The sequence below is a fragment of the Vulpes vulpes genome, chromosome 7 (genome assembly GCF_048418805.1).
Source record: "Vulpes vulpes isolate BD-2025 chromosome 7, VulVul3, whole genome shotgun sequence".
NCBI lineage: Eukaryota > Metazoa > Chordata > Mammalia > Carnivora > Canidae > Vulpes > Vulpes vulpes.
Genome location: NC_132786.1, coordinates 100,837,277 through 100,851,936, shown reverse-complemented (window position 1 = coordinate 100,851,936; position 14,660 = coordinate 100,837,277). Strand labels below are relative to the sequence as shown.

The window sequence follows — 14,660 nt, the reverse complement described above, 5'->3', positions numbered from 1 at the left end:
TCAGAGAGAGAGAGAGAGAGAGAGAGAGGCAGAGACACAGGCAGAGGGAGAAGCAGGCTCCATGCACCGGGAGCCCGACGTGGGATTCGATCCCGGGTCTCCAGGATCGCGCCCTGGGCCAAAGGCAGGCGCCAAACCACTGAGCCACCCAGGGATCCCCGAAGGTAGTTCTTATAAACACAGTCAAGTGCTTAAAATTTTCCAGTTCACTCAGCATAATCTCAGATTTTTTTCCTAATTTGTTTTTAATTCCCAGGGGCCATAACCACCTCTGTTTTCATTTTCCCTGTTTCTCTGGCTATAGATTGTCTACATATGCTTCAATGTACAGTGAGATACTTTTTTTTTTTCCAGTGGGATACTTTTAAAAACACTTACCTAATGAGCTCTTTTATGCCTAGATTTTATTAATCATTTTCTGAAACTGGGGTTTCCCTCTATAATTGTGTATGTTATGCCATCTGGTGCCCTCACTCTCACCCAGAGACAAAGTATTCACAAATTCTTACTTGATACTATGTACTCATCACCTAGTATGGCCTAACAAGCCTTGGAAGTGTAAAAGGTTCATGGACCCTTATTTCTTAAGAAACTCACAGTCTGATGGGGATAAAGGAATTGATTTTTACACAACCATTTCATCTGCAAGTACTGGCTGTTTGTTTCTTCCCAGGCCCGTTAGGCACAGGTTTCCTAGAGCGCCCGTGTCCTTAGAGACAATGCTCAGTGGCTGGCTGTGAATTCCAAAAGGCATTTTAAATATTTGAGTCAGCATTTCTCTTTTGGACTAGGAAGATTTCCAAGTCCATCTACTCTTTCATTTTGTGAGAAAAAGAAATCTGAACCAATGAATATGAGAAGCAGGAACTTGGCCCATTTCCCCACCAGTATCCATTAGCTTGGTTCATTTCACTCATTTATCCGCATTTTCTATCATTTTGTTTTTATAAATCAGAATAATCCATTTTTTAAAAAAGATTTATTTGAGAGAGAGCGTGCGAGTGCACAAGCAGGGGGAGGGGCAGAAGGAAAAGCAGATTCCCCACTGAGCAGGGAGCCCGACAAGGGGCTCGATCCCAGGCCAGGGATCATAACCTGAGCCAAAGACAGATGCTGAACCAACTGAGCCACCCAGGTGCCCCCGGAATAATCCAATTTCAATCTCACCTGTTCGGGTGACAGAAACAAAACTGTGGGGGAGACTTCAACTCATGTTGTAGTCAATGAGATAAATTAGCCAAAATAAAGATAAGGGCACAAAATACAAATAATGAAAGCAAAAGTTAGACTACATATATACAAACCAAACTTTGTGCCCTGCAAACAAGGACTTGGTCTTCCCTTAAGTGCTCACTAGACTGTTGAAAGAAACATTAAGAGCCACAGTTAAATTGTCTTTCAATTAAAGACAAAGTTAAAAACAGAGTTTCAAGCAAAGAAACAGACCAAAAAGTGGAACCACTTACAAATGTTCAAATGCATGCAGCCTGGAAGTCTGTCTGAATGCAGACTCCTGGAGTGCTGGTGGGCATGCAAATGGAGAGACCGTCAGGCTGTCTTTACAAACGCATGAAGAGTGCCTCTTACATGTTCGTTAATGAGCAGCACAAAAGAAAACCACGAAGGAAAGGCAAGGGCTTGTGGTTTACAGTCAGCCAGATGTAGTTCAGTTCCCATCCCTGAATGGGTTGGTGGCTCGGGGCTTTAAGAAATGGCAGTTTTTCTGAATTTCAGTTTCATCAGTGAAGCAGTGCTCCTGATAGCTACCTCATGATCCTGGCTGTGGGAATTTAGGGACCACGTATGCAAACGGCTAGGCACATAGTGAGTAGTCTTTTACATTCATTTGGATCTTTTTTGTGTCCTAGGAAAAGACATGATTATTTCAAATACATTTTGGTTTCCTAGAATGAAAAAAAAAAAAAGACTGCCTGAGGAATGTTCCACTGTAAATTCCTACTATGATGTCAGAAAAGCAAAGTTTGAAAAGTGAGTTCATATAGGTTCTTAAGTGTTCTCTTTCTCCTTTAAGAAAACTGTAAAGATTTCAGCATACTCCAGGAGCTCTGTGAATCCTGGCCTGAATCCCTTTCCACTCAAGGCTTTCACGAAAAGCTGCTGCTTGTTGATGGACCCAGAACAGTAGAGCGATCTGCATACTGACCACCTGTCTTGCCTTTGGGAAACATCATTTGAAGAGGTTATTGTTACTCTTAAAAGAATAAGAATCAATACTTCTAAACAGACCCTTCTCCAAAGATGATAAATGAACTGCCAATAAGCACAAAAAGATGCCCAACATTGCTAGTCTTAGGGGGATTGCCACTCAAAACCACACTCTGATACCACTTCACGCCTACCAGGATGGCTTAAAAAAAAAGTAGTGGATGGGATTACAAGAGTGTTGGCAATAACGTAGAGAGTGTAGAAACTGATACATTGCTAGTGGGGATATAAAATGGTGCATCCACTTTGGAACTATAATTTGGCAGTTCCTTAAAATGTTAAATAGAGTTATACCATATGATCCAACAATTTCACTCTTATGTATATACCCAAGGGGGAAATGGAAATGTCCACACAATGATGAATGAATAAAGAAAATGTATCCATACAATGGAATATTATTTGGCCATAAAAAGGAAGCACTGACACATACTATAGCATGGATGAACCTTGAAAACATGTTAAGTGAAAGGTAGCAAACATAGAAGGCCACATAGTGTATCATTCTACTTATTTTTTTTATTTTTTAAGATTTTATTTATTTATTCATGAGAGACACAGAGAGGCAGAGACACAGGCAGAGGGAGAAGCAGGCTCCATGCAGGGAGCCCAACGAGGAACTTGATCCCAGGACTCCAGGGTCACACCCTGGGCTGAAGACAGATGCTCAACCACAGGGACCCAGGTGTCCCTGTATCATTCTATTTATATAAAATCTCCAGAATAGGTGAATCCATAGAGACAAAAAGTCAGTTAGTAGTTGCCTAGGGCTGGGGACTAGGGAAGAGGATGATGAGTGACTCCTAAGGGATGCAGGGTTTCTTTGGGGGGTGGGGGGATGAGGTATCTAGGACTGTGGTGATGGCCGCGTAGCTGTGGATATACTTAAGACCTGTGGATTGTCCAAGTGAAATTGGTAAATTTCCATTTGAACTTGTCTCAGTAAAGCTATTGAAAAAAAAAATTGATGGTGTTGCGCTCAAGGAGAACGATCCTCCACAGTATGAGAAAAAAGCATCAAGGATTTGAAGTCATTTTTGCAGAAATCACTGTCCGGCACAATTATGAGAGACACCAGGAAAGCCAGCATCCTGCCACTCTGCTGACTCTGTCCTTCTTACATCTTGTTTTCTGATATTTAATAATCTCTGATATTTATTTATTTATTATTTATTTATATTTATTTATATTTATTTATTTATAAATATTATTTATATTTATCTGATATTTATTTATTATTTCTGATATTTAATAATAAATAGACCTATCTCCTCTGCTGCCTCTCCAAGTGGTCTCGCTTATTGACAAGAAGCTCCTAGTTCACTGTGGGTCTGAACAAGTGTATTTGTCCTTGGCCTTCTGAGTAAAATATGCCATGGCCCCAAAGTGCCGTGAGGGATTTTCAGAAATTACTCAACATTAATTTTATGATCAAGGTGTCTTGAGAGCTGACAGGTACATGAGTGATTTTCCAGACAGTACCTTCATTTTACAAATGAATAAATGAGGCACAAGGAGGTCTTGCTCAAAGCTGGACAGCAAGTGAGTGGCCGAATGAGAACCTAGAGCTCTGAGCTCCTGGGCTGCCCACTTTTGTGCACGGCGGCACCCCATGCCGCGTACCACACACAGTGCAGACGTGAGTCAGTGTTTGCTGACCCATGCCCCTAATACTACAATCAGATCAGCGTTCCAGCCGATGCAGCGTGCCATACACAGAGACCGTGGTCTGTAGAGTCCGATTTTGAGTTCAAATCCTGGTTTAGCTACTTACCAACTATTTGACCTCTGTCAATCGGGGTTTCTTTTCTGATGACATGGGGTATTAGTACCTACTTGGCAGGATGATGGTGAAGAGAAGAAATAATACACATGAGTTGTGTAGTACTGACCCCTAGCAAGTATTTAATAAATGGTTTCCACTGTTATAATCACAGATTAAATCTAGTCAAGTATGAAATATAGATCATGAAAATTTATACTTCATAATAAAATACCTTCCATTTAGTAAGCATGTTGGTCTAGTGCTGTACCAGTGTTTAAACCTAACAAAAATACCCACGAAATGGGCCATTCTTGTTTTGTAGAGGATGAAATGGAGGTTCAGGGGAGGTGTCTAAAATCAAAGCATATACAGGGAGAACTGAATTTGAACCCTAGTATTGTTTTTTATTTAAAGCCCAGCCTCCTGATTGTTATTCTCTATTACCAGAAGAGTTTTTAATATATGACAACTTTCATTGCAACCAGAGGTCCTAATTTCTAAACAAGTTAACCAACGTGAGAAGTGGTGAAGAGATGTCCTGCAGATGCACAAGTGCTAGATGGAGTTCCCAATATAAACAGCAAGAGTAGGACACATCTGCAAGAGAACAGAAGAACTGGGATTTTGCAGCATCTGACACCAAGTCGGCAAGTGTTTTAACTTCCTCTGTTGAGAAGGTGGCACCGTCTGGTGAGGATGCAAGATTTCAAACGGAGCATTTGGAGCCGAAAACGTCAGCAGGTCTCCATGGGAGCGTGGATACCTAAATTTCTAAAGGGTTCTCCCCCACTCCAGTGCTGCCCCTCTGGTTTCATCATTTATATTTATTGTCCAACTATTTGAATGGGAGTTCAGACTTGGGAAGGTTAATGGACTGTCTAGTTTGGCAACAGTAATTGGCTCCCTATCCTCAGGCCACAGCCAGAGAGGGAACGTCAGCATGAGCTTCTCACTCTGCCCCTTGACCTCCACCATCATTTGGAGAAATCAGCCTCTGTAAAGGTCACGTGCCTGACACTGTTTATCTTTCCCATCTCCATGGTAACCTGCTCCCAGACCTCTTCTGAGGAGTGACTTCCAATTGTATTAAATTGAAAGTGTCTTTCTGACCTGTGAAATCCTGCTCATTAGAACTAAGGAAAGACCAGGAGTCTCACGGCAAAGGAAACAAATAATGGTCACAGGCCAGGAAAGTTTTTTTTGTTTTTGTTTTGTTTTTTTTTTTTTTTTTTTTGGCATTGTCTCCAAATTGTTTAACATTATTAAAAGTAGTAAAAAAAAAATCTGTCTTCAATTTTCTGTATTAGACTACTTATAATAGACCATATTTTCTTTTCTTTTTTTTAAAGATTTTATTTATTTGTTCATGAGAGACATGGAGAGAGAGAGGCAGAGACACAGGCAGAGGGAGAAGCAAGCTCCACACAGGGAGCCCGAGGCGGGACTCGATCCAGGGACTCCAGGATCACACCCCGGGCTGAAGGTGGCGCTAAACCGCTGAGCCACCTGGGCTGCCCTAGACCATATTTTCTACGACAGGATTATTTCTCAAAATAGACTAAAGGAAATGATCAAACGATGTAATACTTTAATAAGATGAAGTTCTCAAAAATTATAAACAGGAGGTGTTCAAACCATTAAAAAATGTAGCACTACTTTATTTTTTTTTGCAGTCCTTTGCATATTTATTAAGTTTTCATTTAAATTCCAGTTAACATACCATGTAATATTAGTTTCAAGTTTACAATATAGTGATTCAACACTTCCACACAACACCCAGTCCTCATCACAAGAGCATTTCTTAATCGCCATCACCTTTCCCCCAACCCCCCATCCACTTAACCATCAGTTTATCCTCTGTAGTTAAGAGTCTGTTTCCTAGTTTGCCTTTTTTTTCTTTGTTCATTTGTTTTGTTAAATTTCACATATAAATGAAATCATATGGTATTTGTCTTTCTCTGACTGACTTTGTTTAGCATAATACCCTCTTGCTCCATCCATGCTATTGCACCTGGCAAGACTTTATTCTTTTTTTTATGGCTAATAGTCCATTGTTACATCGTTACTGCCTCTCCATCCATTTGAATGGACACTTGGGCTGTTTCCATAATGAGGCTATTGTAGATAATGTTGCTATAAACATCCGGGGGCATGTATTTCTCAGAAATAGTATTTTTGTGTTTTCTGGGTAAATACCTAGTAGTGCCATTGCTGGATCATAAGGTGGCATTTTTTAAAACATTTTGTTTATTGGAGAGAGAAAGAGTGCACATGCATAAGCTGGGGTCAGGGGCAGAGGCAGAGGGAGAAGCAGACTCCCCACCGAGCAGGGAGGTTGATGTGGGACTCAATCACAGAACCTCGAGATCACAACTTGAGCCTAAGTCAGATGCTTAACTGATGAGCCACTCAGATGCCCCTCTTAGGGTAGTTCTATTTTTACTTTTTGAGGAAACTTCATACTATTTTCCACAGTGGCTGCACCCACCAGTCTATATTCCTGCCAACTGGATAGGAGGGTTCCCCTTTCTCCACATCCTTGCCAACACCTGCTGTTTCTTGTGTTGCTGATTTTAGCCCTTCTGGCAGGTGTGAGGTGGTAACTCATTGTAGTTTTGATTTGTTTCCCTGATAATGAGAGATGTTGAGGATCTTTTCATATCTCTCTTGGCCATCTGTATGTCTTCTTTGGAGAAATGTCTGTCCATGTCTTCTGCCCATTTTGAATTGGATTATTTGTTTTTTGAGTGTTGAGTTTTATAAATTCTTTATATATTTTGGCTACTACTAACCCTTAATCAGATATGTCATTTGGAAATATTTTCTCCCATTCCATAAGCTGCCTTTTAGTTGTATTGTTTCCTTCCTGTGCAGAAACATTTTATTTTAATGAAGTCCCAATAGTTTATTTTTGCTTTTATTTCCCTTGCCTCAGGAGACCTATCTAGAAAGAACTTGCTATAGCCAATGTCAAAGAAGTTACACAGCACTACTTTAAACAGAGTTGGTATCTTGTTCAAGTGGGAAAAGACATAGCGTGGTGTAGTGTGCCTTATGTTTCCAAGAAATAGGCAATGGCCATGGCCATGGCAGCCTTTAGAGACGCAGCATGAAGGAAGTGTGGCCACCACTTTCAGCTACTTCAATATGGAAAACAGAGACAGAGAGCACTTTTGTCAGAAATACAGCCCTGGTCACAAACTGAACGGCTGTTTGGTCTTTGCCGACAGGGTTGTTAAAATAAGAAATGGGAAAAGGAGTTTAATCTCTCTCAACTCCAGTACAGGCGGTGCTCTACCCTTTCCTCACAGGTGGAAGACTGGGTTCTCGCATCACATGTTTCTTGAGCACATACTTAAAGAGTTAGTGATCAAAATTTAGAATTCCATGGCTTCTGTGACAGATTTCACTTATTTTAGAACCCTCAAATTGAAATCTAATTCCTGTCTTCTGGATGGAGCTCTTCTTGCCCATTGTAACTGATGGACCTGGGGCAAGCCATGCCACAGTCTCTCTCTATAAAAGTGGTTAACAGTGTCAGTTCTGCATACCTGCCAGGGTTATTCCAAAGATCCAGTCAGACAGTTTATCTGAGGGTCCTTCATCTGGGCATAGAACATGAGAATGATGCACAAAAATAATCTAGGAGGTCTTATTCAAACAGTTTCAGACTTCATAGATCTGAGATGGGGCCCAAGAGTCTGCATTTCTGGAGCACCTGGGTGGCTCAGTAGGTTTAAGCATCAGACACCTGATTTCAGCTCAGGTGATGATATCTGTGCTCAGCAGGGAGTGCTTGAAGATTCTCTCTCTGCCCCTCCCCCACTCACACGCACACATGCAAGCGTGCTCTCTCTCTCTCTCTCTCTCTCTCAGATAAATAATTAAAAAAAAAAGACTGCAATTCTAACAAATTTCCAACCTCTGTGACAGCGGGCCAGAAGTATTTATATAGTGGAATTAGTTAAAATAATTCTTACTAGAGGGGCGCCTGGCTGGCTCAGTAGGAGAAGCATGTGACTCTTGATTTTGGGATTATGAGCTCAAGCCCCATGTCGGGAGGAGATTAAATAAATAAAACTTAAAAAAAAAATTCTTGCTAGGATTTTCTCCTCTGTAAAATGAATTATTAAGTGTCTTACCAGAGATGGATTCATGAATTCTTCCAAATACACCCGACACAGCTTGCGATCCCAATCATCTGTGATGTGGCCCCCATACATGATCTCACCAAAGAGGTAACGGAGATCTTCCCATGGGACCTGGGAGAAAAATCACACAAATGTTCATTTCCAGGCCCAGTATATCTGCCTCAGAGAGGCCAGTTAGCAGCACAAGCCTCTCTCCAAGCTCCTCTAACACTGTGTCTCCCCAAATCCCCTCAACAGGAGGGCTTAAAAGAGGTTCAGTAATCGTCTAGGCTTTTACATAGAATTACATTCAGTCTGTTTAAACACCTTCAGTGAAAATTCACTAACACTGAACATTTAAGGCAGATTTTAAAGCAATCATTCCTAGAACATGATATGTAGGGAGACTTTATAAATTCAGAATCTCATCCCCAAATCAAGAAAACGTATTAGTTCACAGAGCCTTTGAGCTAGGTCCTGTTTTTATGATCCAATACCACGTTTTATTATCTCATTTAGGCAAATAAAGAAAATCTTGTACCATCTGAATTTGGGATGTACTTAGGAAACCATCCCCTTGCAAAAATCCAGGCAAACCAGTCTCCTTGCTACCAACTGACTCGAGGGCTCGGGTTAGGGCATGACTGGCCTACTACGCGGCTATTCTAAGGGTTCTAATGACTGTACCATGTAGTATTCAAGAAATATAACGGTGTCTCCTCTTTATTTGGCTTCGCAGGACTTGAAGCCTCTCTCTGCTACCCTTTAGCTTCCTCTGGGTTTGCAAAACATGCCAGTTTGTGATGAAGCCTTTCTAGACAGGAACCTTTATACCCTCAGGGGCAGTAGATTGCCTCCCAGCAGTTCAAGTAAAAACTTAATTATAGCCTTCATTTGTTGCATGATTTGACAGAACAAGTAAAATTGCTTCAACTGTTCCAACGTACTTGTTACAAGTTTATTTGAATTTGAATAAATGAACCTCAAATGGGTCTTTCTTTCAAGCTCGTCTGATGGGAGCGAGAAATAAGAGCGAAGAGCCTGGCCTGTAGCATGCTCCCCGTTCCACCCCATGGGCACCGTCCACGTCGTCCTCATGGAATGCACGGGAAACAAAGAGGTCTCCATTTCACTTCTCTGGTATGTTTTGTTCATACCTGCTATGTATCCTACCACCTGATATGTGGCTCCCTGGAGATTTTAATCAACTGGAGATCTATCCTTCTCAATAACTGACTCTCTCCCCTCACATCTTGCTCTTTGTTTTTAACATCTACCTCCTTGAAAAGGGCATTCTGCACCGCCCAACTCTGTGCTCATAACCTAGCTCTCAAGTCCTGGCAACTCGCTTCACTATGTGTGGTGAATGGCTTGGGTCTAGACATCTGAGAGAGGAGGAGGCATGAAAAACTGAAAGCTGTGTGGATCCTGGAACAACAGTGGGGGCGGCGGGCAGGACATGATTCACTTGGCCACCTGGGGTTGCCAAGTCTCAGGATGGGAGAGGCAGGGAGAAACAGGAGTCCGCTCCCTTATTTCTCCTCGTCATTTCTAACTCGACGCTGTACATGACACTCAGTTGGAATAGGGTAATATTCCCTGTCTCAGCCTCAGGGGACAGTTATGAAGCACCTGTATAAAAGAATTAAGTGGTCCATTTCACTTTCTACCCAAGACTATTACAACAGTCAATTTTGCCTGCAATATTATAAACAAAATGTGTTAAGGTCAACACAAAATATTATTTATTACAAGATCAAAATATGAGCAAATGTATATTTTAAAAATGGTAGATATGGAATATTGATCATCACATACCATACTAACGCCATTTGTTTTGGATACAACTTCCTCAAAATGTGTTCCTCAGGAGAACACACCCATATATATTAAGTGTACATATTCTGATAGCAGTCACATCACCTTTGAAGCTTGAGGAGACTTATTTGGTCATGAAAATTGTAACAATGATCGCCGAAAGAACATAAAGCAATCATTTACACATAGAAACACAGATGAGTCATTTTTAAAGGCCCTTTATAGAAAATGTAGCCCAGAGCATAACACCTGGTTTTGACAAATATATCTCAATTTTAACAGATTTAACTGAATGGGAAATGTTTCCTTTTGGAGGACGAAGCCAGAAAATTCTTACAAATGGTTCTTCCTTTTTTGAAATCCAATCACTGGGTTTATAAGAGTTTACACAAATGTTCTTGATGAAGCATTCCCCTTCCCATCTGTAAAACACATTTTAGCTATGAAATAAAATCATTCATCTACCTTTAACTTCCAATCAAGGGGAACATAACTGAGAAAGTCACAACAAGGTGGCATCCTTAATACATAATAATGACATATGCAGGAAATGCACCATTATTTATACATGTGACGCGCTGTAAATTGCTTCCATCATAAGAACTAATTGTAGTGATTATTAATGCAGTGTTATGAACTGTCAGAATTGCTGTATGTAATTACATTTGTGCAAATGCTTCATTACCTGCCTAATGAATCTGGCATATATGCACATGTAAACCACTGTTTTTGTTAACATAATGAAGGACATTTTTTTTTTCACTAAGCTGCTGATGTAGAACTGGTTTGACCTATCTTATGAAGTTCGAGCATCCACTGCTGGAAAACCTTTGATCTGGTTTATTTTCACACTTGGCAGAAGATGCATATATAGTGTCAGCTATTTCAATAATAGCTTCGAAAGAGAAATTACGGTCCATTTGATAGTAGCCAAAGACTGACAGATTCAGTACACTCTTGGGAAGAGGTTATCCGACCACTGGCACTTACGTTAGGGTTTGCCTCTAAGTAGTTGTAGAGGACATTGGCACAAATGGTGAGGTCTCCAGGACTGAAGGGATATCTGCGGCTCCAGCCCCGGGGGCCGAACCTCAGTCTCCCGGCGACACAAGCATGGAAGTAGCACAGAGAAAAGAGGATGCTTTTAAATTCCTGCTCCTTGGAGCATGCCTCAAGTGTATCCTGGGAGAAAAGGAAAATATTTGATTATCCTTCTGCATGGCTTCCAAGGGCAAGGGTCTGAATTTTCGATGATCTTGTATAAAACCTTGAGGGAGATGGAAGGTAGGGGTGCCAGACAGTTTTAAGCACGGCTGTATATCCTATCAGAGCATAATGGGAGACTGGCCATTTGGCGTTTGCCAGACTATTAATTTAAGAGGAATGCTTTGACTTTTTTTTAGTTATTTTACTGAATGCTTCTAACTTCACTAGACAATGACACGATTCATTCTAAGCAGTGATAATACTGCTTGACATCATTTTCCCCTGCAAAATTCTCCTTGAAAAATCTAGCTGACCAGAGGACACCACCTTAGTTTCATCAACTTAGCAGAATACTACTTAACCCCAGCCCTTCATTTCCTCTGGTTTCATAGTAATACAGATTACTGGGGCACATGGCCACCCATCAAAAAATGATTTCCCATCCTCTCTTGAAGCCAGATGTGCCATATGACCAAGTTCTTGCCAAAGGAATTTGCACAGAAGTGATGTGTACAATTCCCATGTCATTTACTTAAAAGGACGTTGCTTGCCCTGGTTGTCACTCTTTTCCTTTTTCTGTGGGCTAGAAATGAGGATGACCAGACAACCATGGAAGCCATGAGTGAGTTCCAGCAGAAGCATCTACCAGCTTGGGTGTGTAGCTAAGCTCATGAAACAGAGCTGCCAGTTACAGGTGAGAGAAGTCATCTTGTTTGGATCACTAATTTTGTAGTGTACCTGAGCAAATACAGTCACCCTGACAAATGGTTTCCTTCCAATGAACTTAAAGTAGAATTCACTGCTGGGTAGAAAGAATGGCATATGGAAGACTGGAACACACACACGCTTATACACTCTATCTATAACACGTTTTTGAAATTGTAGAGGGAAAATTAAATCTTAGCATGCTGATATAAATCCTTCCACAGCCATAAAATTAAAAGGTGAACAACAGCTATCCAATCTTTGCCTTAAAGATAGTAATACTTTATTCTCAAATTTGGCAGTTCTGTGAGGCAAACAAGGACTACTTTAACTGATGTTGGGCAGTAGAAGATAAGGCCAAAGCTGAAACTTTATGTCTTGTACTTTATTTATTTTTTTAAGATTATTTATTTATTTATTCATGGGAGAGAGAGAGAGAGAGAGGCAGAGACACAGGCAGAGGGAGAAGCAGGCTCCATGCAGGGAGCCTGACATGGGCCTTGATCCTGGGTCTCCAGGATCAGGCCCTGGGCTGAAGGTGGCACTAAACCACTGAGCCACCTGGGCTGCCCTGTCTTGTACTTTAAAATGGCCATATTATAGCCAGTCTATATTTAAAATGGATTGGACAACTTGGGCCATTTACCACCTTTCAGGTGGGAGATCAGATCTGATCTCCCAGGCAACTTCTAGTAAAAGTCTAAACAAAGACTAGACTTGCCTTGTTCTAAGACTAGAAGAAGGTTTGTTTTTTTTTTGTTTTTTGTTTTTTTTAAAGATTTTATTTGTTTATTCATGAGAGAGAGAGGGAGAGAGAGGCAAAAACACAGGCAGAGAGAGAAGCCAACTCCATGCAGGGAGCCTGATGCAGGCCTCAATTCTGGACTCAGATCATGCCCTGAGCTGAAGGCAGATGCTCAACAGCTAAGCCACCCAGGCATCCCTAGAAGAAGCTTTTTAGTTTCTTTCTGTATCAGTTTCATCAGAATCCAGGGTTATTACTAGCAGATATAGTTCTAAAACTGACCAGGCCATCCCTAGTGCTGACCCAACTAAATCACTAGGTCATTTGAAAACACTAGGCCATTTCTAGGCAATTTGCAGGGCTGAAGATACACCATCATTAAACATAACATTTCTACAACTAACATGAAATAAAACACAAGCTCATGAAAGAAGAAAATAGAAACTATATAACTATAATTAATCTTGAAGAATATAAAAATATGTTAGTTTTAAATGTAAGGAATTTCTAGGAGAAACTTATTTAGAAATTATGATCTAGGGCAGCCCAGGTGGCTCAGCGGTTTGGCGCCGCCTTCAGCCCAGGGCATGATCCTGGAGACCCAGGATCGAGTCCCACATCAGGCTTCCTGCGTGAAGCCTGCTTCTCCCTCTGCTTGTGTCTCTGCCTCTCTCTGTCTGTGTGTCTCTCATGAATAAATAAATAAAATAAAATAAAAAATTATCATCTAACATGTCACCTAACACCTCCCTGAATAACATATAGTCCACAGAAAACCAAGGTACTACAATAACCAAGTACATTAATTCCATAAATGTTTCATATAATCGATTTAGTTTTATCCTCAGTGCTTAAAAAATATATAACTTAGGCATCTGGGTGGCTCAGTGGGTTAAGCATCTGACTTTTGATTTTAGCTCAGGTCATAATCTTAGGTTGTGAAATTGAGTCCTGCCACTGGGCTCTGTCCTGGGCGTGGGAGACTGCTTAAGCTGGGATCCTGTTTAAGATTCTCTCTCTCTCTCTCTCCCTCTGCTCCTCCCCTGCCCTACTCCTCTCTCTCAAAAAAAAATTGCAACTCAATGCCATTTCATTATGCTCTGATAATATGAATGCCACTAGAAAAAAATATAAATTAAGTGTTTCTAATTAGAAAAAAGTATGAGTCTACCTGACATTCTACATTTCAGGTAATTTGTATTTTTACAAACCAAATGATGAGCAAATTAATATCAGAAAACACATGAATAGCACTGTGAACAGAGAACAGGTATCCACACTTGTAGAACAGTATTGTATGCACACAGATGCCAGTTTTATATGCACAACTACCAATTGTTTCTGCTACAAATCTTACAGGAAAAAGAAATCTAAGGTGCCTGGGTGGCTCAGTCAGTTAAGTGTCCAACTTTTGACTATGGCTGGGGTCATGATTTCAGGGTCATGGAATTGGGGCTTGTGTTGGGCTGCACGCTGAGCATGAGGCCGGCTTGGGATTTCCTCTCTCTCTCTACGCCTCACCTGCCCCTGCTAGTGTGTGCTCTGTCAAAAAAAAAAAAAAAAAAAAAAAAAAAGGAGAGAGAGAGAAAAGAAAAGAAAAAAATCTGTTTTTATTTTAAAAATGTGGTTATTATCTGGGTATGAAAGCAACCTAAATAGTACTCCCTTGTGATATCTTCAAGAGGTAGGTGCTATTGAGCTAAAACACATAGGGAGGCAGGACCCTACAGGAAATGCTTCTTTACATCTTGATCACTTAATGATTGCATTTATATAAATATTCTGGAATGCTCAGGAAAATAAAGGACTAATATTAAACTTGTTCATTATGAACATATGTATCAAAGTTCAAAGGTAAATTCTGATTTGGAGGTAAGATTTAAAATGCAAATTTAACTGATTTGAATATTAAAGCATGCAAAACAAAAACACCCAAAGAGAACAGTCCATTTGTCCCAAAGAGAACAGATCCCTTGGGTGCTTTTCTCATCTGAGGACGGTACCCAGACAACACAAGCAACTGGAGCTCATTTACCTAACCCAAATAAGTACCCAAAGTAAATGG

At 40.7% G+C, this 14,660-nt stretch overlaps 1 protein-coding gene across 1 annotated transcript in view; it reads right to left on the bottom strand.

Annotated features, from left to right (window-relative positions):
* DNAH11 (dynein axonemal heavy chain 11) overlaps positions 1-14,660 on the bottom strand; it is a 314,532-nt gene that overhangs the window by 10,485 nt on the left and 289,387 nt on the right. The window contains exons 75-76 of the mRNA XM_072764523.1: positions 10,930-11,121; positions 8,134-8,253 (exon numbers count right to left, since the gene is read on the bottom strand). Coding sequence (XP_072620624.1) covers positions 8,134-8,253; positions 10,930-11,121 — 312 coding nt within the window. The remainder of the gene's footprint in view (positions 1-8,133; positions 8,254-10,929; positions 11,122-14,660) is intronic.